Below are 25,054 nucleotides of genomic sequence, written 5' to 3'. Positions count from 1 at the left end.
CCCCAGCAATATTATGTTAGTAAATCCTCTTTGGTAGGCTTTTAAATGTGGAGCAATTTCCATTAACCTATATACTCTACTTAATAGGCTGACATGTAGAATAACTTAAATGTAGAATATTAGCTGTATAATAAATTAATTTTTTGTTAAAATCCCTATTGGCTTAGCCCACTGCTAGCATGAAAGAGGTATTCAGTAAATTGATTATACTGAATGCTATTATTGAAATAAAATCTGGATTATATTGGTTCACAATAAATTTAGCAATATTAGTAGATGTGTGGAAAGAGGAATAGGTATACAGCTGCTAGGTAACTTTCATGCCCTGGTTTAACCAGAGGTATGCCTTCAAGCATAAATTTTTGTTTTACCTTTAGATTTAAATTTCTACAGTTCATTGTTTTAATTATTCTTTACTTGGGAGATGCAATTTTTTTGCACTCTTATTATAGTAGCTTCCCCACCCCCCCAATATTCAAGGGGTACATATCAAGATCTCCAATTCCAAACCCTATATATATTATGTTTTTCCTACACATACTTATCTAGAACATAGTTTAATTTATAAATTAGGCACAATAAAAGATTAACAACTAATGAAACAGAGTGATAACAACAATATACTGTAATAAAAGTAATGTGAATGTGGTCTCTCAAAGTATCTTATTGTACTGTTTGTACAGGGTGGACAAGCTGGACAAAGGAATGAACCACATCATAAACAGGACAGAGCCAGGTGGAATGAGATTTCATCAAGATACTCAGAAAAGCATACAATATAAAATTTATGAGTTATTTACTTCTGGAATTTTCCATTTAATATTTTTGGAACACAAATAACTAAAGCCACAAAAAGTGAAAGCACAGGTAAGAGGGCACTACTATAATTTAAATGTAGTGCCTTAAAATCCTCATGAGCAAAAAGTACAATAAAGGGTTACACACACACAAATTCTATGGCAAAATAACCAACAAATTTTGTAAAACCAACCAGAGAGGATGGTGCCAGCTTGTTTCTCTGGAAAACATTAAATTAACCTGCTGCTTACATCACTGCACTCAAATAAACCTTACTTGGGCACATGAAATATTTATAACTATTAGTTATAATAGCTGTAATAGTGATAACTACATTCTTCAGTAGACAGCTTGCAATTAGAGGGAGCTGCTACAATAATGTTAAACTAATACTATCAGGGCAGAGAGTAAATCTTTCTCCAAGAAAGGAAAAATCAGAAATTTTAAAAGCAGGAAGAGTCACATGGTATAATTTGTCCTTTATAAGGAAAAATGGAATATAGTAGCCTAACGCCCAACATCTCAGAAAGCGTGTGAAGTTCCCTTTATTCCCAGAATTAGACTTGAATGTATTTCTTCTTAAAAGTACAAAAAAAATTATTGAAAATGATAGTAAAAGCTATGTTCCCCCCAAATTACATTAGGCCTTTATGAACAAAAAACAACAAAACACTCTATAACCTTAGCTTTACAGTCTTTTCTTCCTATATTTTATATGTACTACCCTATCCCATTTCATTAAAATTACTTTACTAGATGGAAAAATATGATAAAATTAATAATCTAATTGGTTCTATAATCTCTGATCTTTCACCTTTCCACTTTTACCAGACATTTTAAAGCAAACTTCAACTGTACAGAAGATTAGTATATTCTTTAAAAGTCTGAAATTTAAACTGGTCTATCAAATAAAGAATATACAGTATATACTTGGAACTTTAAAAACAAAATTAAAAATGTGTAAATAATTTTATGTTTAAAAGGTGAGAATTACAAATAAATAGTAAATAAATCATCTTAATAATCCATAACCACTTGGGTCTCCTTACGAATCCAATTTGGCACTAGTCTACCAAGGACTAGTCTAAGAGATTAACATTTTTATCTTTGTGTGCTTCTGTATCCAAACCTGTTTAAAAATAATCTTTAGATTATTTCTTCATGTAGTAGACACCTTAGTGCCTACTTCCATTATTAACTCTCATCCATTTTACCTTTAAGAGGTAACATCAATGCTAACATCTTACTATAAATTTCAAGGGAACAAATTCTATTTTATTTTTATTGACTTTAGAGAATTAAGGAGGAGATAGAAACATCAATGTTGAGAGAGAATCATTGACTGGTTGCCTCCTGCACGTCCCCAACTGGGGATCGAGCCCACAACCCAGACATGTGCCCTTGACCAGAATTGAACCCAGGACTTTTCAGGCCCCAGGCCGACACTCTATGCACTGAGTCAAACCAGCCAGGGCCCAGGGGAACAAATTTTAGATATTAATGTTATAAGAAGCCTAAAATTTTAGAAATACTTTTTTCTCTAATCTACCCTTGCTTTATGGGATTAAGACAGGTATTTAAATTTACCTCTCTTTTATTTTCTGCAGTTTTTCTGGGTCTCTTGAAGGTGCACTTTTAGTTTTATCACTTTTCCCACCAGATGAACTCCAACCTGAAGGAATAATATCTACAGTGATCATGACATTATCGGTCAAATTACTTCCAAGTGATGGGGGGACTGCAAATCGAAACAAGGAACCAGGAAGGATCCCTGTCATTCCTGTGTTTCTTCCACTGCGAGCCGAATCTGACATGGAGCCACCTGTAGCAGCACTGCTCGATGCTGCAGGTGTTTGTGATCTGTTGGCAGCAGCCCCAAGGTGATCACTCTGTGCTTCCAGGTGAACCACTTCATTTGATTCTCTTCTAAAAATATGAGATCGAGATTGTGTATCAGAAGTTGATATCCTTGAAGATTCATCTCGTCCCTCTCGCCTCCTTCTAGAGAACAAAGGTGTGCATCTATTTCTAAGTGAGGAAGATAACCAGGGTCCTGTATTTCTACCTTCAGATTCTTGGTTAAAATTTTCTGAATCTGGCTCAGTGCTATGATTTTGAGATGACAAACCCCATCTTCGCCTAAGAAATCGAAATCCCTGAGAAGCTTCAGATGCCCTATTATCAAGAACATCAGAAGTTGATACTGCATTACGAGACTGTGAAGAAATTCTTGGAGAAACATATGAATTTTCAGAGCTCAATGATCTTGTATTTAAGGATTCCTGACTAGACCTTCGTGAAAAAAAAGTAGATGACATGCTAGAAGCTATACGTGACAGCAATCTCCTTGTTGTACGTCTACCTTCATTGTCAGAAGATTCTTGAAATGATCTTTGAGATGAACCAATCCTATCTGAATTGCTTATGGTTGAGGTATCACCTCTATTTGAAATATAAGAAAATCCAGGCTGTGTATTGCTTTGGAGAGACTCCAATTCTCTTGGAGAAAAATTTGATCTTACAGAATTTCTACTAGAATCCCTAGAGCACAGTACAGACTGGCGTTCAGAAGGCATTTGTTGGTTTGTGGATGATGTATTCAGTTGTAAAGTGCTCACTGAGTTCTCTTTTGGTCTTGCTCCCTGTGAATATGAAGAAGGAACTCTGTCTTGAACATCTGTTTTTGAAAGAAAGGAAAATAGCTAATTACATGAAATAGACTACTAATAAAACTTGCATTTATTAATGACTAATTACTGCCAAAATGAAAACACTGGTTTGAAACTGAATACTGCTACATTTTAACTACACAGCTTAACTATTATTACAGAAAAAAACCATAAATGTGCTTCTCTTTCTATACATTTGGTGAAATCTAGCACTTTTATATAAAGTCAATATTATACTTTATACAGAATCTAAAAAGAAATGAGCGCTTATGAGAGGCAAACATCAATCTACCAACTTGATGAATGTAAAACAGCTGAATCTGCTGATCAGAAATTGATATGGTAGAATATCTAACATTTAAACAAATAAGGAATTTTAAATGTGCCAAATAAGTCAATGTAAACAACTCTTGTAACAAATAAAAACTCGAGGTGGGGGTGGGCTAGAAGGATCAATGGGGGAAATGGGGGACAAATAATACTTTCAACAATAAAGATTTTTTTTAAATTAAAAATACCAAAACCAAAACAAACAAAAGCAAAATAATCCTAGGAAACAGTGTTTGGGAGATTTTTCTTACTCTGCAGAAAGCATAACGGTTATTTCATATAGGTATTATCACCCTTGTAATTTTATGGCAAACTCTGCTAACAGCTAAAAGTGCCCCGGCCCTCCTCAATGTAACAGCAGTGATTCTTATCCCTGGTTACTCTTCTAAAATACCTTTGCTTTTTAATACTGGCTGAGAGCTATGAGTCAGAATAAAGTCCTGACATCTAAAATTTTAAAAGTACACCACTGGTGGTTCTAAAATTCATAGGGATGAGAAAATCTATAGCATTCCTTTATAAAGAATGCTTACCCATACACCTAACTTAAAAGCTAAATTACTACTGCGCTAATACATGCAGCCTCAGGAAAAAAGAAGCTGTTAGTGGATAAATCTATTCTACCCAGTACTTTTATATTCCCAAATCTAGAACCTATTGATACTATCTACTAAAGGTCATCCATTCAAAGCCAAGCAAATAAAAAGATGTTTTCATTTGTCTTAAATAAAGCAAAGATATGCCCCAATATGATTATTTAAAATAAACTTAACCTTTAGAAACAAATGTATCTTCTACGTAAATCAAGCTCCACTTTTGCCTGCTATATTTGTCTACTTCATCAGCACTTTCCATCTTCAGTTACTTAATATTATTGTTTTATGGTAATTATGTTTAAAAAGCTCAAGCTTATGTGCACTGACAGTGTGGGTAAAAGAAAACAAAGGCACATTTGTGTTAAATTAAGGTAATTTTAAATTGTCTTAAAATGGTGATTTCAAGCTTTATTTAGTTTAGAATTTAACTATAATTGGTTACTTATTACATTACATAAGGCAAATTATACTGGAATATACAAGAATTGTTTAGTATACTTCATGGCACATATGTTCTTAAAAGAGCAAGTAAAAAATTTATCGGCACACAGAATCTGGATATTCATGCACTTTTGAACTGTTTACATTTTTAAAAGCCAACAAATAAGGTAGTAGGAAACATTAAACTGTTTTAAAATTTCCATAAAATTCACTTCATTTATTCTTTTGTACTGTAATTTAGTGATATAAAGAGGAAAACAACATTGTCAGATTAAGTTATATGTAACAATACAGTTTATACATACACGATGAAGTTGTGAAATCACTACTTCGGTGACTATAGTCCATAAAATTACTAATGGAGGAATCTGCTCTCCTTTCTAAATCTCTCCTCTCTCTCATTAAGTCACTTCCAAATGATCCAAGTACCACTGATGAAGATCTGGGAACTTGACTATGTCTCCAAGAATCTTAAAATAATCAAAGAAGTTTTAATTCAGAGAGAGCTTTTAAGGTTTCTAATGACAAAAAAAAAAATCTTCTGTACTACACAGGGAGGTTGTAATTTATTACAGAAATCTCTGTAGTTACACAGTTGTAATCAGAAGTAAAATTTAGCAAAACAGTGTGGCTGGTATGGCTCAGTGTCAAGCTATGAACCAGGAGGTCATTGTTCCATTCCAGGTCAGGGCACATGCCTGGGCTGCAGGCTCAATCCCCAGTAGGGGGTGTGCAGGAAGCAGCAAGTGGATCAATGATTCTATCATCACTGACGTTTCCATCTATCCCTCTCCCTTCCTCTCTGAAATCAATAAAAATATATTAAAAATTTAGCAAAACATAAAATTATTCACTAAATGAACTCATCACTTACAAAATTACTTCCTATTAAAACACATTCTTCTGTAACACTAAACTCTATCCTGCTCAAGTCTTGGCTTGATCACCAGTAGGGGGCATGCAGGAGGCAGCTGATTGATTTTTCTCTCACCTAGATGGTTCTCTCTACCCCCTCCCTTCCTTTCCTAAAAATCAATAAAAACATGTTTTAAAAAAATATATAAAGAAATTGCTTACACTAATTTATTTGGTAATACATATGCATTTTAAGAATTTTATATCCAATCCTGTCATCACAAGTTTTGTACCACCTTAAAACAATTTTAGGCATTGGACAGTGTTTCATTTGAAGAGTATAAGTGAGGCCAAAACCGGTTTGGCTCAGTGGATAGAGCGTCGGCCTGCGGACTGAGGGGTCCCAGGTTCGATTCCGGTCAAGGGCATGTACCTGGGTTGCAGGCACATCCCCAGTAGGAGATGTGCAGGAGGCAGCTGATCGATGCTTCTCTCTCATCAATGTTTCTAACTCTCTATCTCTCTCCCTTCCTGTCTGTAAAAAATCAATAAAATATATATTTAAAAAAAAAAAAAAAAAAGAGTATAAGTGAGGAGGGAGGCTCCTAACATCTTAAAAGATGTTTTAATTTGTACAACAAATATGTCTGAGTACAAAAATACCAAGCATAAAGCTTTACAAATAAACCACTAAATGGTTAAGTGACTTGTACAATGCCAACATCTAATTAGAGGGCTAGAATCATGGCTTTCTGATTCCTACCATAAAACTAGTGGAATACCACCAACTATTTTTTAAATAAAGAATTTTCATATTTTCTAAGCAATATATACCACGTTTCTCATTTATAAAAGACTAAAAAGCCCAGTGCACAAAATTCGTGCACGGGTAGTGGCCCTAGCAACTGCTGGCTGCCAGCCAGGGCCTCCCTTTGTTCCGTGCCGCCCCCTTGTGGTCAGCGCACATCACAGCAAGCGATAGAACTCCTGGTCAGTCAAACTCCTGAGGGGATCCTTTGTATATTAGGTTTTTATAGCTAAAGAAGATATAGAAGATGTGCTTTGAAAATAATTGTCCACTTCAGAAAAATTGGCTTTCCTACTAACAAAAAATTTACCTCCTATAACAACAGAAGAATACATGTCACTTTTACCAATTTGATCGCCATACATTTTCGGCTATTCTAGTTAATTTTAATTCCAGCACTAATTAACTAGTAAGGGAGGATGTTGGAAACTCCACTGGCTCTATTTGCCTAATATATACCGGGTCTCGGGAAAAGAGCTTTAGTCCAAAATACATATGGTGTAACCCTTAGATAAATTTAATTCTTACCTGATACCGCATTTAAACCATGTCCAATATTTCTCCCAGCTGAGGTAGATGTACAGTTTGTACAGGAAAGTTTAGGTCTTTTTGAATCATGATCCCGTAGCTGGTTTTGTGATCTTGAGCGTGCACCCTGAGTTATCTCAGATTCACTATACCATGCAGATTGAAATGGAGATGCAGCTGCCGATGCAGATGTAGACTGTTAAATTAAAAAAAAATTTTTAAAGGAATAAAATGCTTGCATTCAATATTAAATTTAATTGACAATATTCCCAAGGACCAAATTTTTCTATCATGTATGTTTTCCATAATCTTTGTTCCCTATAACCCACTGTCCCTTTATTTTATACTGAAATTGTATATGGTTGAGTAATAAATCTGAATTAGATTAAGTCTTCTATGTAACTGTATATAAACATCTAGCTAGGAAATACTCAAGAGCAAAAACTTTATTCATTTCAACCTTCTGAGGAACCTGTTTCCTGTTCTTAAAGGTGGACAGAATGCCAAGAAAGACACTAATATATAAACTGATTGTGAACAGTCTTATGAAAATTTTTCAAGTAATAAAAAATTTATCCTGAATCTAATGTTGTTAAGAATATAGTAATACACTATAAACAGTATGTTTTTTTTAAAAAAGAAACTACAACCCAATTATCTGGAATCTCTTCGTCAGTGAAGTAGATAAAAAAGGTGCATATTTTAAAACTCTTTGCTCAAGGTTTTCTCTATTAACGTATAAACTGACGTACACAAAATAAAACAACCTAAAACACAAAAAGTAAAACAACCCAATACACAAGTTATTCACAATGTACAAACTATTTTACTTCTTCCTAATTCATTAAATGATTAGGCAGTATACCTAACATAATGCCTAAAAAGAGAAAATATTAGCTTGTCTCCTTAAAAACACAGGTTTAAATAAGAACATATTTTAACCACAATTATAGAAATGGTCCTAAATTGACTAAAATAAAAGTGAGTTCTAGAGAAAATAAAAATGTTTTATAATAATTTTAATATGTGATAAACAGTTCATCTTATTAAAGAATCTTAAAAAAGAAAAACAATGTTCTTTTAAGTGTTATACTTCTTGACAAGGGTGAAAAATGGAATATAACATGAGCCATAAATTCAGTCTGTTAACCTAACATTCTAATGATAAATATAAACCCCAAATAATGTGCACCATCAAAGAGTTCTAGAGTAAATATAAGAAACAATAAGAAATCTATGTATATACAAGAGTAACATGCAAATCGACCGAACGGCAGAATGACTGCTTGACCAGTCACTATGAGGTGCACTGACCACCTCTCAGTCCCTTCTCCCAGTCATCAGGCTCCGATTGCCCCATAATGAACGGGGAACTGGGGGTGGGTGGCAGTGGGGGATAGGGCCGGCTGCAGCAGCTGGGGAAGATGGCCCTGAAGATGGCCAGGCCTAGGGACTGTACCCACACACGAATTTTGTGCACCAGACCTCTACTTATAATATAGAGATAGTCCTTGGGTTACGTTGGATTCGATGACATCATTTCATGGTTACGTCACCATCTCCCATTGATTTATATAAAAAAAAGTTCTGTCATTTCGACATATGTATATATGTGCTTTATGTTTTTTATTATTTATTTACCACATGTAAAGGTCAGGAATTGTTATCTTTTAAATCTTTTTTTACTGTTTCACTTCATTATTGCTGTGTATGTGCCCCATGTGAGTGACGTACGTGCTTATGTAGGTGGGTTCCGACTTACGGTGAAAATCGTGTTACATCACACCGTAGAAATAGATCTTCAACGTAACCCGAGGACCTACTGTAAGGCTATAATAGGAGGTTATGTTCAAAGTTTCACAGAAAAGAGAATGCCTAACTATGCCTGGGGAGAGTAGGAGAAAATTCATAGAATGAGACAGAGTTCACTTGTAGGCAAATGAGGAGTATTATAAACAACACAAAAAGATTCATAAACCCCTCTACCATGGGCATTCTTCTAAAATAGCGGTCGCCAACCCGTGGTCCATGAGGTCCGAAAGGTTGGCTATTAGTGTTCTAAAGCATTACTACATTACTTGATCTTCTATTATGCTTAAATTATGAGAAGCATACTACATACATTCAGGAAATTCTACAGAATAAACTTCACATATATGGAAAAGCAAAAGATGTAAAGCTGAAAAAGTATGAACAGACTAGATCAGGATTTTATCCATCCCTTGCCCAAGAATATTTTGGTAGTTGAATGTGGCACTCTTCAGCTTAGCACAAGCTTGGTATCACAAGCCTTCTGCCCCCAATCAATGAACTGTGCTGGCACAAGAGATAAATTCATTAGGTATTTCAAAACCAAATCATTTTATGTGCCATTATCAGGGTGTTGGGAAAATTATCCTGCATGCCAGTGATTTAACACCTTTAGATTTCAGAGAACAAAACAAAAAATGTTATAATTTAAAATTTAGAGCCACTTTTGACAAGGAGATCTAAAATAGCAAATACCATCTAATCTTACCCCCATTAAAAAAAAACTGATCTTAGAGCTAAAAAAGGGGGAGAGGGAGAGGAGAGAGAAGACAGAGAGAGTGAAACATGGATAGGTAGCCTTCCCCACACGCCCTGATCAGGGATCATCAAACCTGGGTATGTACGCTAAATAGGAATCGAACTTGCCCCCTTTTGGTGTATGGGATGACGCTATAACCAACTGAACCACACCGGCCAGATCTTATCTACAAATTTTTAAAAAGGGCATTTTATGTGCTCCCCAAACATGAGGGTTATAATAGAATTAAACAGACTTTTAATGTGAATACATTTTATATGCACAAAATCCATAACTTGTCCTTATTTTTCTAATTATGCATGGACTACACAAATTGTTACTGAATAGTTCTTCTGCAAATAAATATGATTTTGGAAACTACCCAAGGAGGAAATACTATCAGATCAACTTCTTAGAAATATCCTCAGAACACTGTAGAAGATGAAAAGGGTAGACTGGACAGAAGATAGCAGTTTCACTATGCTAGGTATATACACTTATAGTATGAATATTACATGACAACAGTCGATTATATTATTCACTGTCCCCTTTCAGACCAGAGTGCTACAGGGTTGCTTCCTTTGAGAAATGGGTTATTTCTTTTCCTTATGAACAAAACACCTTATAAAGCTAGTTGTTCTTCCGTGTGATCTTCCTGGCACCCAGAACAAGAAAGAGTCCAAGTTTAACTTTAAAACACTGCAGAGCTTATGAATGCCTCTCGATGTTATAACCTTGACCCACTCTCATGGGTCATACATGAATACATGTATTCACATGTATATACATATTTATTTCCATGGGAAGTACTTATAGTAGATAAGCATATACACACAAAAATTAAATCTTTTAATCCTTTAATTCTCTAGAAACATAACTATTTAAGTATATGCAATGGTATTAAGTTCTATAATAGTTGATCTACAAATTATAAAAGATATCACTAACTGAAAAAAGCACCTAGAACCTCATAAACCTCATAAAAAACCTACTTTATTATTTCATATTAAAAGTAATCACTATCAACAAAGCAAAAAAACAAAAACAGGAAAAGCTGCTTAAATTAAATTATAGGAAACATAGAAAAATAACAAACAATTACATATTCATAGAATACTCCCAAATTTTTTATTATCAACAGTCTAATAGGAAATAAAATTTCTATTTAAAATATCTAAAATTCTGCTTACTGTTACCAAAGAGAGGAGATGATCATAGTTTTCAACCATTCAAATTGTAACCAAAATTTAAAGATGGAGGAACAGAAGTATCAGCAAGATTAACAATAGAGGCAACATGGCTTTCAAATGGCCGAGAATCCAAATATATTTAGCAAATCAATTGTTCGAAACTTAGAACCTCCATTTCCCCAAAGAAGAAACAAAGCTATCCAGAAGTCTAATAGATTCTTAAGCTCAGGAACATATTTACTAATCATGTGATTTTCTAAGAAAAATCACTAATCTTTCCAGATTTTAGATCCTTATTTTATGAAATGACAAGTATGTGTCCTATATAAGTAAAACTAAAAGCCAAAAATATTCATGAAATGTCAAGCATTATATAAAAATAAGGTGTTTCCATTATTATTTAATCCATAGCGTAACTAAAATAAAAAAATGTAGAAGCTAACATTTATGTAGTGTTTACCATGTGGCAGCTCTATTCTCATTCAATGTATTAATTCATTTAACTCTAACAACCCAATTGACTAAATAATATGGAAAATAAGATGTGAAGTAACTTGCTTGCCCAAGTTCACATAGCTATGAGTGAAACAATACTCCAATCCAGGCCATATAGTCTGATTTCAGAGTCTTGTGTTTCTCACTAAGAGGCTGTATGAAAAATTATACAAGCATCAGAAGAGAAATTTCTATAAATATGGGGGGCGGGGGACACACAAGACAATTCTGTGCTCTTAGGAAGTAAAACATCATTTAACCTACAGCATTTCTATAGAATACAAAGGATGTGATTCTGGGCCACTGGCAAGTATACACTTGTCTACCAACAAAATTAAGAAACAAAACAAAAATCCACAATATCAATTAATATTGAAAATGAGATTAAGTAAATAGTTCATATAATGTTTATGAGTTTGTATGTAGATATGGACATTTTAGAAAAATTACTTTTCACTTGTCTTTCTCTAAATATTTTATAAAATGTTTTTTACTATGTAGTAAACGTCATATACTATATCACATGATACATAGATATAAAATACCTGACAGAAATTTTCATTAAAGAATTCTCTTAAGATTCAGTTACCAAAACATCAGACTCTAGCAAATTAAGTGTGATTTAATTAGCTGTTCAGACAATAATGCAATAAACTTAAATGTAAAAGACAAGATAAATTGCACTGAACTTACAAGTCAGGCCATCTAAGATTTATAGCTTTATACAACTACTATGTTATAACCCTAATAAACCTTTCCAAAAACTGAAGGAAAATTAGTTATATTAAGAGTAGCAGTCCTAACCGGTTTGGCTCAGTAGATAGACCATTGGCCTGCAGACTGAAGGGCCCGGGTTCGATTCCGGTCAAGAGCATGTACCTTGGTTGCGGGCACATCCCCAGTACAGGGTGTGCAGGAGGCAGCTGATCAATGTTTCTCTCTCATCGATGTTTGTAATTCTCTATCCCTCTCCCTTCCTCTGTAAAAAATCAATAAAATTCCCTGGCCAGTTTGGCTGAGTAGATAGAGCGTTGGCCTTTGGACTACGGGATCCCAGGTTCGATTCCGGTCAAGGGCATGTACCTTGGCTGCAGGCGCATCTCCAGTGGGGGGTGTGCGGGAGGCAGCTGATTGATGTTTCTCGCTCATCGATGTTTCTAACTCTCTACCCTCTCCCTTCCTCTCTGTAAAAAATATATATTTTTTAAAAATCAATAAAATGTATTTTTTTAAAAAAGAGTAGCACATGTAGCTTTATATAGATTATGAATTAGTGCAATCATTACTAACCATAAAAGTCCCAAAATTTGTCCATATTGCAAAAAAACAAAACAAACACTTAACAATGACTATTCTACCACTGCCATGTATACTCACAGAGAAAAATCAGATATATGAATGTAACGTTAAAGAAAAAGGATGCAATTTCCAGTTTTCAGACAGTCACCTGAATAGATTAATTTAATTAAATGTATACTTAAATTGACACTTTTTTTTTTTAGGTAAAAAAGCTTCCAAGTCTTTGGAAAGTATGATCATTTTTAGTAAGATCACAATTCCTCATTCATAATTCTGAAGTTCCAGAAGTTTGAAAACCATTAAGTTTTTGCTGCTTGCTATAAATGATCATTCATTTTGCTGCAGACATAAGTTTTGAGCCTCAAATTCAGCTAAGGGTATTCTAAACATATTCTACTACTTACCTAAAATCCAAGACACACATGGCCCCAAGGATTCTGAAAGAGAGACTGTATATATATTCCATATTAAGAAATTACCTGATAATCAGAATCCAGTCTAAATGAAGAGTCTCTTGAGTGATAGGTATCATTTAAACTACTTCCTCTGTTTCCAGACATCATCCTAGCACTTAAAGAGCCGGGGGGTTGAACAGAAATTCTTCTTGGAATCCTTGAAGGTTTAGACTCCATTCTTAAGGTTTCCTGTGAGGTACAAATTTTGATGAATTGCCTTTGGGAAAGCATGCAGCTCAAATCAAGAATTACCCATGCAAATTAACTATACTCTAGTGTGTAGCATGATAAATTATAAGACTATCATCACCCCACCCCTCTTCTATAAGGCAGAGGTTCAAAATCTATCAAAGGTTCCCTACTGTCCATAATATGAAGCACACATAATGAAAGTGAGATGAAGAACTGAGGTTTGTTGTTTCCAAAGCCTGGGCTCTTTTCCTTATTCAATTTTTTTCTCCATAAAAACTCCTACACCAATTTGCCTTGATTATCTTGCTATTCTTACCTATTATTGGTGTTCAATACTCTTACCATGAACATTAGCTATTTGTACACCCCTTAACACAAAATGCTTTCACAGGTCTTTGTATGTGTCTGGAAAAGTCTACACATTCCCCATTCAATTCCTGGATAAGGTCTTAAAACAAGCACTTTTCTTTTTGTGCCTCCACTTTATACATACTTTTATTAAAACACTAGAGGCCCGGTGCATGAAATTCGTGCATGGGGGGAGGGGGTGTCCCCTTAGCCCAGCCTGCACCCTCTCCAATCCAGGACCCCTGGCTCCTAATTGCTCACCTGCCTGCCTGATCGCCCCTAACTGCTCTGCCTGCCTGATCCTCCTTAACTGCTCTTCCCTGCTGGCCTGATCCCCCTAACTGCTCTTCCCTGCTGGCCTGATCTCCATAACTGCTCTTCCCTGCTGGCCTGATCCCCCTAACTGCTCTCACCTGCTGGCCTAATCCCCCTAACTGCTCTGCCGGCCGACCTGATCGCCCCTAACTGCTCTCCCTGCTACCGTGGCTTTGTCTGGAAGATGTCTAGTCAGCATATTACCCTTGTATTATTATAGATAATGCTAAGACTCTTTCCTGATTGTTCCTACAATGCTATTGGAAGACTGAGAGATTTTAATTTTACTCTTGGATCACCAAACAAAACACCAGAGTTAGGATTTCTGGATGTCAACCTTTGGAATGCTCCCAATTGCAAAGTAGCTAGCTAGCCACTTGATCATCCTACCCTACAACACAGTCACCAAGAGTTTCTAATCAGCTCTTTAGTACTTCCCTCTAATACACAAACATCAAGGATCACCAGGCATCCAAGGAAGGCCTCTAATATAATGACCAAAGTAAACAACAAAAATTTAGAGAAAATGTGAGGAAAGGAGCTAATTACTGTCCTCAAAGGGATAAGACGTTCATTTATAAAATAATAACAGGATGCTTGAGAAAGCAATCAGACTACAATGTGCTGTGCATTTTCAAAATGTGGTATTTTTAAAAATGTGATATTGAAATAATCAACATAAACAAGTTGAGTGAACCTCCCTGAAGTAGAAAATGTGCTAGTAAATTAAAAATAGGAGAACTGTCAAGGGGAGTTATGATTAGACTATAATATGGTTACAGAAGGAGAGGAGAGAAAATAAAGAAAAAGTTATCAGAGGAATCAAAGAACCTTTCTAGGATTTAAGGATATAAATCTTCATACAATGAAAGGACTAAGGTACTCAGCAAATCAGAGAGACTAACACTAAGCACAAATTAGCATCTTAAAATTTCAGAACACCAGAAATAAAAGAAAGTTATGAGAGTGAAATAGCAGGTTACATACAAAAGTAATTAGAGTGGCTTCTTCATTACAACTTTAAAAACTTTTAAGATAATGAAGTAATGACTGTAATACTGAAAAGAGTGTTTAGCCTTGAATTCCAATCTGACAACTGAATGTGAGATGGAGAGGACACATTTTGAGACATCAAGATCTTTAAAAAAATCAATCACATGCCCGGCTGGTGTGATTCAGCAGTTGAGCGTCGACCTATGAACCGGGAGACCAGGGTTCAGATTCCTGGTCAAGGCACATGCCTGGGTTACAGGCTCACTCAAACCCCAGTAGGGGGGCGTGCAGGAGGCAGCAGATCAATGATTCTCTCTCATCACTGATGTTTCTCTATCTCTTTCTCTCTACCTGAAGTCAATAAAAAAAAAAATTAAAAATATTTTAAAGAAATCAATCACAAAACAAAAACCAAAGGAAGCTAAAAGAGCATGTGGTAGAAAAATAGGAGTGCAAGGAACTAAAGAACCAAACACAATACCCAGGGAAGTTTACAAAGGTATGAAGAAAGCATAGGGAACTTATTGAGACTGGAGCAGGATCATAGATAATGGAAGTAAAGTACTAAGAAAAAAAAAAAAAGCATCTAATAGAAACTATTCTGGCAAAAATGATACAATTGGAAAAATGCTGAGCAAACGGCAGTTTAATAAATTAATTTTCTAAGTTGGGAAAACAGCTATTGTACAAGAAAGAAGGTATTGTTTTGGGATGAACACAATATTTACAGTTATAATTATATAACTAGGCTATTGATTTGCGACAAATATGCTATGGGATGAAGATGGGTAGGGGAAATAAAAAAGACAACGGTGAGTAAGGAAAACTAAGAGAATATTGAAAAATCATAAACAGTTTAAATACATCATTTGGAAATATGAAAGTAAATCCTAAAAGAGCTAAAAAGTTGAGGGTTGCTGCCTTTGGAAAATGGGATTGGGAATGAGGTAGGATGGGGCAAAAAATTAGTTTTCGTTTTAAGCAGGATGACTATATTTCCTGGTTTGCCTAGAACAGTCCCAGTTTATGGCCAGAAAAGTCCGAATTTGTGCTCATTATCTCAGGACAATTATTAATAGTGCTTGTGCTGTATCTTTGGCCTGGTTTGGTTGATAAAGCATATGATAGCTTTAGCTTTTTATAAGCTATATATGCATGTCTGCACAAAATTTTTGTTTTTTTTTTACTAAAAAGAGGTGTATTATGAATTGGACTTTTAAAGAAAGCATACATTAGTACAACGAGTATTAATGGTTAAACACTGACAGGCTTTAAAAAGTCCATAAATGATTTAACAAGTAGCAGACTTGTTATTTTATCAAAAAATCTATGAAAATACAAACAAGGAACTGTATTTGTGACTTGAGGATTTTAAAGAGGTAGACAAAGTGCTTTTTAAAAGATACAGGCCTACAGATGGTTTTCAATAACAATGATGCTTCTAAATCATACTTTTGTTTACTTTGACTATATTTATATCCAATACTTACTTGCATACTTGCAGAATGAAACTAACCTAGTAGGAAATCTGCTTAAAGCAAACCTCTCGAGAGAAGGCAAAGAGGTAGAGTCCTCTGAGAGATATGTTATATTATATGAAACTATTCTTGGCAACTTCTCTACATAAACTGATGGAATTTCTACAATGTAGGTGTTACCAGAGAACTTACATAATATGGTTGCATAAGTTGTAGGTCAAAAGCACAAAAAATAGCAAAAAACTTAAAATGCACAGTCCTTGAAAAACTTCTACCTGACCACTTGCAAGGTACTATGAGGCATCTTTTTAAGTTTTTTCATTCATTTAACAGATAGGTTTTTTAGGTGCTTAGTATGTGATAGACATATTAAAATTAACACTAAACAAGGGTTTGAGTTGAGGGGACAACTTCGAACATACTGGGAAGCGATTATCAAGAAGTTATAATCTAGTAGAGAACAAACACAAATAACCACATGTCACAAAGAAAAAATATAAAAGTACTGTACTCTTTTAGTTTGAGACTAAAGAAACAAAATCCAATGCAATATATGAACCTTGGCTGAATCCTGATTCATAAAACAGAAAGTATGAATGAAGACTGAAAGTGTCATGATGTCTGCAACTTAGTGTTAAATACTTCAAAATAACATTACATATTTTACGAAGTAAATACTATATGTACGATCACATATAACATCCTATATAATAAAAGCCTAGCCCTGGCTGGTTTGGCTCAGTGGATAGAGCGTTGGCCTGCAGACTCAAGGGTCCCAGGTTCGATTCTGGTCAAGGGCATGTACCTTGGTTGCAGGCACATCCCCAGTGGGGAGTGTGCAGGAGGCAGCTGATCTGATCGATGTTTCTAACTCTCTATCCCTCTCCCTTCCTCTCTGTAAAAAAATCAATAAAATATATTTAAAAAAAATAAAAGCCTAATATGCTAAGTGTCCAGTCAACTGTCCAACCAAAGCATAATATGCTAATGATATGCCAAGGCCACTCAACCACTTGCTATGACATGCACTGACCACCAGGAGCAGAGGCTCCAACCGGTAGGTTAGCTTGCTGGTGGGGTCTGGCCGAGTTGTGCTGGACACTCCCTGGAGCCCTCCCATGGTGCCTCCACAGCTGGCCAACTTCTCACGTTCCTCCCTGGCCCCGATCGTGCACCAGTGGGGTCTCTCAGCCTGGTCTGCGCCCTTTCACAATCCGGGACCCCTTGGGGGCGTCCGAGAGCCGGTTTCAGCCCCATCCTACAGGCCTGACCAAGGGACCCTACTGGTGCACAAATTTGTGCACTGGGTCTCTAGTATATAGATACAATAAATGTGACAAATTATCAACTACTGAATATAGGTGAGGTCATCCAAATATTAATTTTACTATTCTCCCAACTCTTCTCTACTTGAATATTTTCCAGCAAAATAAATCAAAATTGGGGGGGGGGGTAGTACTCCATCTTTGCTTAGTATGTAGACAGCCACAAAAGAACATCATTCCTACTCTAACATACGGGTAAGCCAAATAATCTATTAAATCACTTTTCTTGAGTCCACCAGAACTGAGGTTGCAGGGCACGAGATGAATTGAACTACGAAGAATGATAAGTCCCCCTGACAAGGGGAGATGGGACAAAGGTGGCCAACATAAAAGCTGCTAAAAAAACAGCCAAATTTTATCAAATTCTTAAATTCCTGAAGGCTAAATATTTGCTAGTGTGACAGTTTAGAAATTCTGGGAGCCCCAACATAAGGCATTTTTTACATAGTTCTACACTGAGTATTCCTAAGAGAGAGGACAGACAGGCTATATGAAGTCTCTTTTTCTGTAGTATGACCACACTGGGCCTATGTTTAAGAGCTTCCTGAAGAAACTCATCCATACTCCAGACCCTTTGTGAGTACAGGTGGGATCATCTATTGGTAGGAGAGCCACTTTCTGCAAGGACTCTGCATTAATACAGGCAGCTATCTTTCAACCTTGAAGGGCTATGAAACCTGCCTGTCCAAGATCCTCCACCAATACAAGGCAGAAATCAGCTGGAAGGGACAGGGGCAGTGGCAGGGGTCTTGCCTGCATTCTAAATTTTAGGAAGGAGGGAGAAGAGCAGAAATTTTGGGATCGCCCCACCTGTGAGAATAAGGTACACAGACCCTGCCTAAAACTGGAGGAGGATGCATAGAACTAAGAACCACCCCTAATCACCATGAGTTATGCTCCAAATAAGAAGCAACAGCAGTCTATTGAGACTTAAGACAATCTAACCCCATTGTGATGCAGATTTGCAGGACCTACAGGAAGTTGAGGCTAGTGAAAGAATACTGAAAGAAATACTCCCCCACTCTGGGCCTCACATTAAGTACCACACAGTGGCAGTCCACTACTGTAGTACTTTGAAGGTAAATAAAGCAATAATAAAACCCAAACCCAGTTCAACTTCAGACTAAACCAGTGGTCGGCAAACTCATTAGTCAACAGAGCCAAATATCAACAGTACAACGACTGAAATTTCTTTTGAAAGCCAAATTTTTTAAACTTAAACTATATAGGTAGGTACATTGTTATTAACTTACTAAGGTACCCCTACCTGGCCTTTGCTAAAAACGTCCTCAATCTGATTGAGGTACGTTCACTGAGATCCACCTCTTCCAACTCTCCCATCCACACTCATCTTCTATACTTGTACCTCAAGACAATGTACCTCCCCTGCACCCTGTCTCCCGTCGCCTGACCGGCCAGCACCCCCCACTTCTTCTAAGGCCACTTCTTCAAAATAGACTTGCCCAGGCTGAAAACCGACTTCTGCGCGTGGGCCACGAAGTTTCAATCGCACTGTACGTGCGCCCACATGTGGTATTTTGTGGAAGAGCCACACTCAAGGGGCCAAAGAGCCACGTGTGGTTCGCGAGCCGCAGTTTGCCGACCACTGGACTAAACCAATGCAACCCACCACACTAACAGACTAACAAAAGCAGAGGAGAGTATGTCCATATACAGCTAAAAATAATAAACACTCTACTGTTTATTTAAAATGTTTGCTAGTCGATAAAAACTTACAACACAGTGCCGAGAGATAAGAATCAACGAAACCAGAAGACAGCCCCAATGTTTAAAAAAATGGAAAACTAATGAATTAACTTGGCAAAATTGGAAAACTAGGGAATTGGGAAATAGGCTAGAAACCGATCATCCAGAATGAAGCATGGAAAAAGTTGATAGTAGAAATATGATAGTTATGAGCACAAGCTTTGAAATCTGTCCTTTACTTCGTTGTGCCTTTAGATTTACTCTCTATGCTTAATTTCTTCACCCACAAAAGGGGAATTATAATAGTATCAACTAAACAGGTATATTATGAACTTTGCTGGCACATAGTATGTATCCAGCAAACACCAGCTATTATCAAGCAATACCATCAATGTCAAAAAAGGATTTTCATATGAACAGCTTAGTAGACACTCTATTAGTTTTTTCATTATTTGAGCTTGGATTTTAACACAATTAAAAAAAAAGACTTAAAAAAAAAGCCTCTCTGGAGGATATTTTTTCCATTGATTTGCAGAGAGTGGAAAGGAGGGGGGAAGAGGGAGAGAGTGGTTACCCCCCTCCACACACACACACACACACACACACACACACACACACACACATATCAGCAATTGAACCTGCAACCCAGGTACGTGCCGCCCTTGACTTGGAATTGAATTGAACCTGAGACCTTTTGGTGTGCAAGCTGATGCTCTAATCACTGAGCATGCTGGCCAGGGCAAAATAAAAAGACTTTTTATTTAAAGTATATGAGATTACATACAGGAAGATATTACTAAAAGGCAAAGAAACCGATAGACCTTACTTATATAAGCACATGCATAAAAACTTGGAAATAGCCACTATTATTAACATGTTACTGTGTCCCTGGGCACGTTTTGTTTCCTTCTTTTTTTTTTTTTTTTTAATATATTTTATTGATTTTTTACAGAAAGGAAGGGAGAGAGATAGTCAGAAACATCGATGAGAGAGAAACATCGACCAGCTGCCTCCTGCACATCTCCTACTGGGGATGTGCCCGCAACCCAGGTACATGCCCCTGACCGGAATCGAACCCGGGACCTTTCAGTCCGCAGGCCAACGCTCTATCCACTGAGCCAAACCGGTTTTGGCTTGTTTCCTTCTTTATACTTAGTTTTCCAAAAATTTTTTAATGCACTTGGTCTTACTTTGATAAATAAGGCAAATAGTTACCTGCAAATGAAAAGATGTGGTTTTTTCTACAACTTATATCACAATAAACTCTATAAAGACCCCCTAAGAATAATTCTCTTTCGAAATTGCTGTATTGATGGTTTACACTCCTTAGTGGCTACATACTACAAAGGAAGTAGTAAATATAAAACAATAAAGTACTACTCTAGTAAATACTAAATGGAAGGTTAAAATCACTTCACTAAATGCAGTTTAGATAGGTAAGTATGCATCAAATATTTTTTTACTATGAAAAATTTCAAACAGAAGTAGAGACAATAATGAACCTCTATGTACCAATCAATCTTCAACAATTAACCTATCTTGCTTTTACTTTTACCATCCTCTATTTTAAAGCAAATCCCAATGACATTAAGGATGCCTGTTTTTAAAATGGTGGCAGCAACCTGTGGTAAATTATAAATCCCTCCCATCTGAGCACACAGGCCCCTTTGTATTGTGATATTGCTGCTCTGCCCAGTAAGAGGTGGAATCTTAATTCCACGCCTCTTTAATAAGGGCTTGTCTTGTGAGATTTACTTTAAGAGAATGTGCAGCATGGGGTGGGCTCAAAGGGGTTAATGGGAGGGGGGAGGAAAAGGGGACATACGTTAATACTTTTAATAATAAAGATTTAAAAAATAAAAGTATGTGCCACGTTACGTGACATTTTATGATTTGCGAAGCTGTAAGAAGTCTTATAGCTTCCGTTTTCCCTCTCTCGGATTGGTCTTGAAACCCCCATATCATAAAAGACCACTTGGAGCAAAGCCTAAATATTAAGCAACACCAACGGTCAGTCATGTGAGTGATGCCATCTTGGACCTTCCAGCCTGAGAAATCTCCCAGTTGAATGGTGAACATGAGTGAACCTAGGCAAAACAAGTATACCTGCCCAAAAGGCACACAGAAGTGTAAAAAAATAGTAAACAGTAGTGTGTCCAAAAATGGGCCATGCTAACCTGACTAGCTCAGGGAAGGCCTGTGTGACGGCCTTGCAAACTCGGAGAGCTAAAGTAACCACAAAGGATGGTCTGAAATTAAAACTTTTTAAACTAAAAGCAGTTTATGGTGGAGTGCCATTCTCCAGAGCATTATCTCAATCCTTTGAAATTCTGCTTCTTGGTATTTGTTGACAGTTTGGCTCACATAAACTCACAAAAAATTCTTCACAGGTTTGAATGTTTTCTTACACTGACAGTAGCTTTAATCCACTAGATTTTGAGGTGGGTTGCTATCCAGCCATAAAGCTTCAAAATCTAAACCTAACTTTCACTTTCCTCCATTTATCATGTCAGTTTCTAAGAAAAATCTGATTCTACTTCAGGAAGTAAATGAGAATTTGCCTTAAATATCCAAGTGAGTTGCAGGTGCTGAATTACCAAAAGCACAGCATTACTATACAATACATAGATGTCATGAAGGCCAGAGTTATAAAAAAACAATGTACTGTAATTGCTAATTATTAACTACAAACATAGTTAAATTCTATTATGTATCCCTACAGTACTTGGTATATTCTTTTTTTAAAAATCTGCTTCTGGGGAAAAATTTTTTCTCAGTAAGAAATTCTCGTGTTTTATTGTTCTTAGTGAACATGGAGACATGGAAGTTAAGGGTGGTCACATGAGGAAAGCACAGAATTTTTTGGGTCTTTTAAAGACTTTTAGCTAACAAATACTTAAGACACAAAGACCCATCTTTAAAAAATAACTAGAAAAAAGTTCAATATCTACATGAGAAAATGTGACTATGGTAAGTCTACACCACAGTACTTTGAGATAATCTGTTCTCCTTTGAAGTATATTTAAAATTCATGTCTAAAGTTTCAATCTTCACTCAGTAAGTGGAAACCATTTTAGGGTTTTTTTCTGGAAGTGAGAATTACATTCAAGTGCAATAATTATAATGGAAAATGAGAACTAACTTTTAAGATAAAAAAATATGCCTTCTTTTAAAGCTGTAGACAAAAGTGGGTGTATGCAGAAGACAAGTAGGTGATTTGAAAACCAGGTGTTCAACTTATCTAGTCTAACCGGTATATCACAGAGAACGAGAAAAACCAGCTTTGACCATGAGTTCAGACCAGAATATAAAAGTTAAAAATTAAGGTCAATAAAAATTAAACTCCAGCCAAATAACTCTCAAATTATAAGTTTATGCCCCTGCTTTTGGGTTCATTTTATGATTAGCAACTGTATTTAGATATATTTTCTTGCAAAATAATGATTTGTGAGAAGATAAATTATTTCACTGTAATAGGATTCTGCATTAATGAATTCAAGTAGGTTTTAGTAAGAACTCAAAATCTTACTCATTTTAAATGGTAATCATCTTAAATGTGATCAGCTGTTGATTCTTTTAGACTCATTACTTCTTAAGTTTAATTTGTTGGTTAAAAATGAGGTTTGATGAAAGCCTGTGCATTTCCCAGTTGGCACTGGCACTTAATTATTGTAGTAAAGAAGTATGTGTCAGCAAAGATAATCTAAAAACTATTTTTATTTGGTGCAGGGATGCAATAGCTCTCCATCCCAACAGCAGAGCACTAACTTTGTAAAACAATACAGGTCTTTCATGGCCTGCTCTAATTTCCATTCAATTTGTTTCAGTTATGGGGAAGGAACTGCCCACTCCTAAAACCATGATACCATGACTTTGCAGTTTCATTATCAAACTCTTAAGTCATCATCCTTCACATCTTTGTTAAAGCAATACTTCCTGTAAAATCTTCCCCAAGAATAAACACCCATCCTCTGTGCTGCCAAGGTACTATTATGTACTTACACTAAGATAATAGGAGTAGTTGTTTATATATTAGTCTGATGACTAAACTGTGAGCTGTTGGGAGGGCAGACGCTGTGTCAAGCTCATTCCTTGAAACGTGAAGCCCTCATCTAGAAACCAGTAAACAACAAACAACCTATTATCAAAAAATGCTTTACATTATTTGATAATTTTGCACTACTACAATTATTTTCCTAAAATACAACAGTGAAGTGTGGGTAACTCTTGAACACATACCAGATGAAGAGTTTGTGAAGTGAATACAGGGCTGATTAAAAATTGGCTGCATGAGTGCCACGGATGCCTTTTTATATCCAAGTTGATGATTTGAGAACTTCAAGTAAAACCTATGTGGCATGTCTAAGTAGGGGCATCTTTGTGCTTCATCTAGGAAAATAAGCTTTCTTGCTAATGTGGCAGAAAGATAAATCGCTTGTACTTAAATAAGTAGGAATTTTAAATTTTACTCAAGACATTTACCCAGCAGGCAAGAGTTTGAAAAAAAAACAAAAACAACCCCGACTATGCTTACATCTGTGATATGTAAGCATAAGGCAAAATAAGAGTTGTTAAAGTTCTTACCTCCACACATTCGTAGTAGGGAACTTATGTAAGTATACATTGTGTGAAGCTGTGAGCAATCTGTGGGGGACATGACAGGCAAGAGTAGACTTTTAAGGGTATTTGGACAAGAATTCCCGAACAAGTGGCGGTTAGGTGCCAACTCCAATTGTGCCAGTCCACTGAGAATTCACTCTGCAAGCAGTAGGTCCCCCAGTATTGCTGACAGCCTCATCTAAGTTACTCCTCACATCAAGTCTAGGCATTAACTGCTGCATTTCTAAGGAAATGTGAAGAGGTTAAGTCATTTGCTGCAAAAATCAAGACTCATGGCCAGATCTTCTGGTACACCACTGTTCTTTCACATAATGCTGCAGAGCTGTAAATAAAATACCCCAAATCATGAGGGAAAAAACCTACACTGTCTGTTTTAAGTCAAAACTTTAGCCTTAACCTTACCTTTTAGCTCTATAACATTATGGGTGGATAGGAGTAAGAAAATGGGAGACTTAAAATAATAAAAATACCCCCCAAAAAAGCAACCTACAAAAATCAGGGGGTATGGGGGGTCTTACCAAATTCAATTTCACTTGGCACCTTTACTTTTGAAAAGTGCCAAACGATACCAGTCGTGACGAATTTATTACCAAGACAGAGTTTCCGTACATATTATCTACATCTATACGTAGGGGGAAAAACGTATTTTAGTATTTTTTGGTACGTGTTCGCACACGTTCTCAAGCCCTCACTACGCAGTTTCATCAAAATGAGGGAGTGTTCTACCACTGGTGGCCTCCATATTTTTAACTCTTACGCCATCAGGTCCGTTTTTTAGACATGTCATCACCTGTTTCACGTTGAAAGCCACACAACTGACCACAGCCCCAAAAGAACGCCCCCGAGTCTCACGCCATCCGAGAACCCGGACGGGATCCCGACGTAAATCCTCGCAGCAGCCGAGGGGCAGGGACAGCCCCTTCGCTTCGAGGCCGGGCTGGCGGGGCTCCGACCCCCGCCTTATCCCCCCGGGAACCTCCCGGCCCGTGGGGCTCGGGGGCGCTCCTTACCCCGTCGAAAAGGCCACTGCCAGAGACCAAAGTCGGGCTCCAGCCGCTGGCCCT

At 36.5% G+C, this 25,054-nt stretch overlaps 1 protein-coding gene across 10 annotated transcripts in view; it reads right to left on the bottom strand.

Annotated features, from left to right (window-relative positions):
* Nucleotides 1–25,054, bottom strand: part of MARCH7 (membrane associated ring-CH-type finger 7) — a 48,554-nt gene that overhangs the window by 17,104 nt on the left and 6,396 nt on the right. For 3 of the 10 annotated variants that reach the window (XR_001514310.1, XM_006766472.2, XM_015565740.1), the window contains exons 1-5: nt 23,373–23,507; nt 13,037–13,201; nt 7,026–7,221; nt 5,140–5,304; nt 2,386–3,475 (exon numbers count right to left, since the gene is read on the bottom strand). Coding sequence is in view for 9 of the 10 variants with exons in the window: in XM_006766472.2 (XP_006766535.1) it covers nt 2,386–3,475; nt 5,140–5,304; nt 7,026–7,221; nt 13,037–13,189 (1,604 nt within the window). In the remaining variant the exon portion in view is untranslated. Of the gene's footprint in view, nt 1–2,385; nt 3,476–5,139; nt 5,305–7,025; nt 7,222–13,036; nt 13,204–15,197; nt 15,204–17,726; nt 17,731–23,372; nt 23,509–25,000; nt 25,045–25,054 lie in introns of those variants that run through there. The other 7 variants (XM_015565739.1, XM_015565738.1, XM_006766473.2 and 4 more) reach the window with 7 other exon arrangements.

Source organism: Myotis davidii, unplaced genomic scaffold, assembly GCF_000327345.1.
Source record: "Myotis davidii unplaced genomic scaffold, ASM32734v1 scaffold59, whole genome shotgun sequence".
Taxonomy (NCBI): Eukaryota; Metazoa; Chordata; class Mammalia; order Chiroptera; family Vespertilionidae; genus Myotis; species Myotis davidii.
The sequence above is the reverse complement of the archived record's forward strand: the minus strand, read 5'-3'. Positions and strand labels throughout refer to the sequence as shown.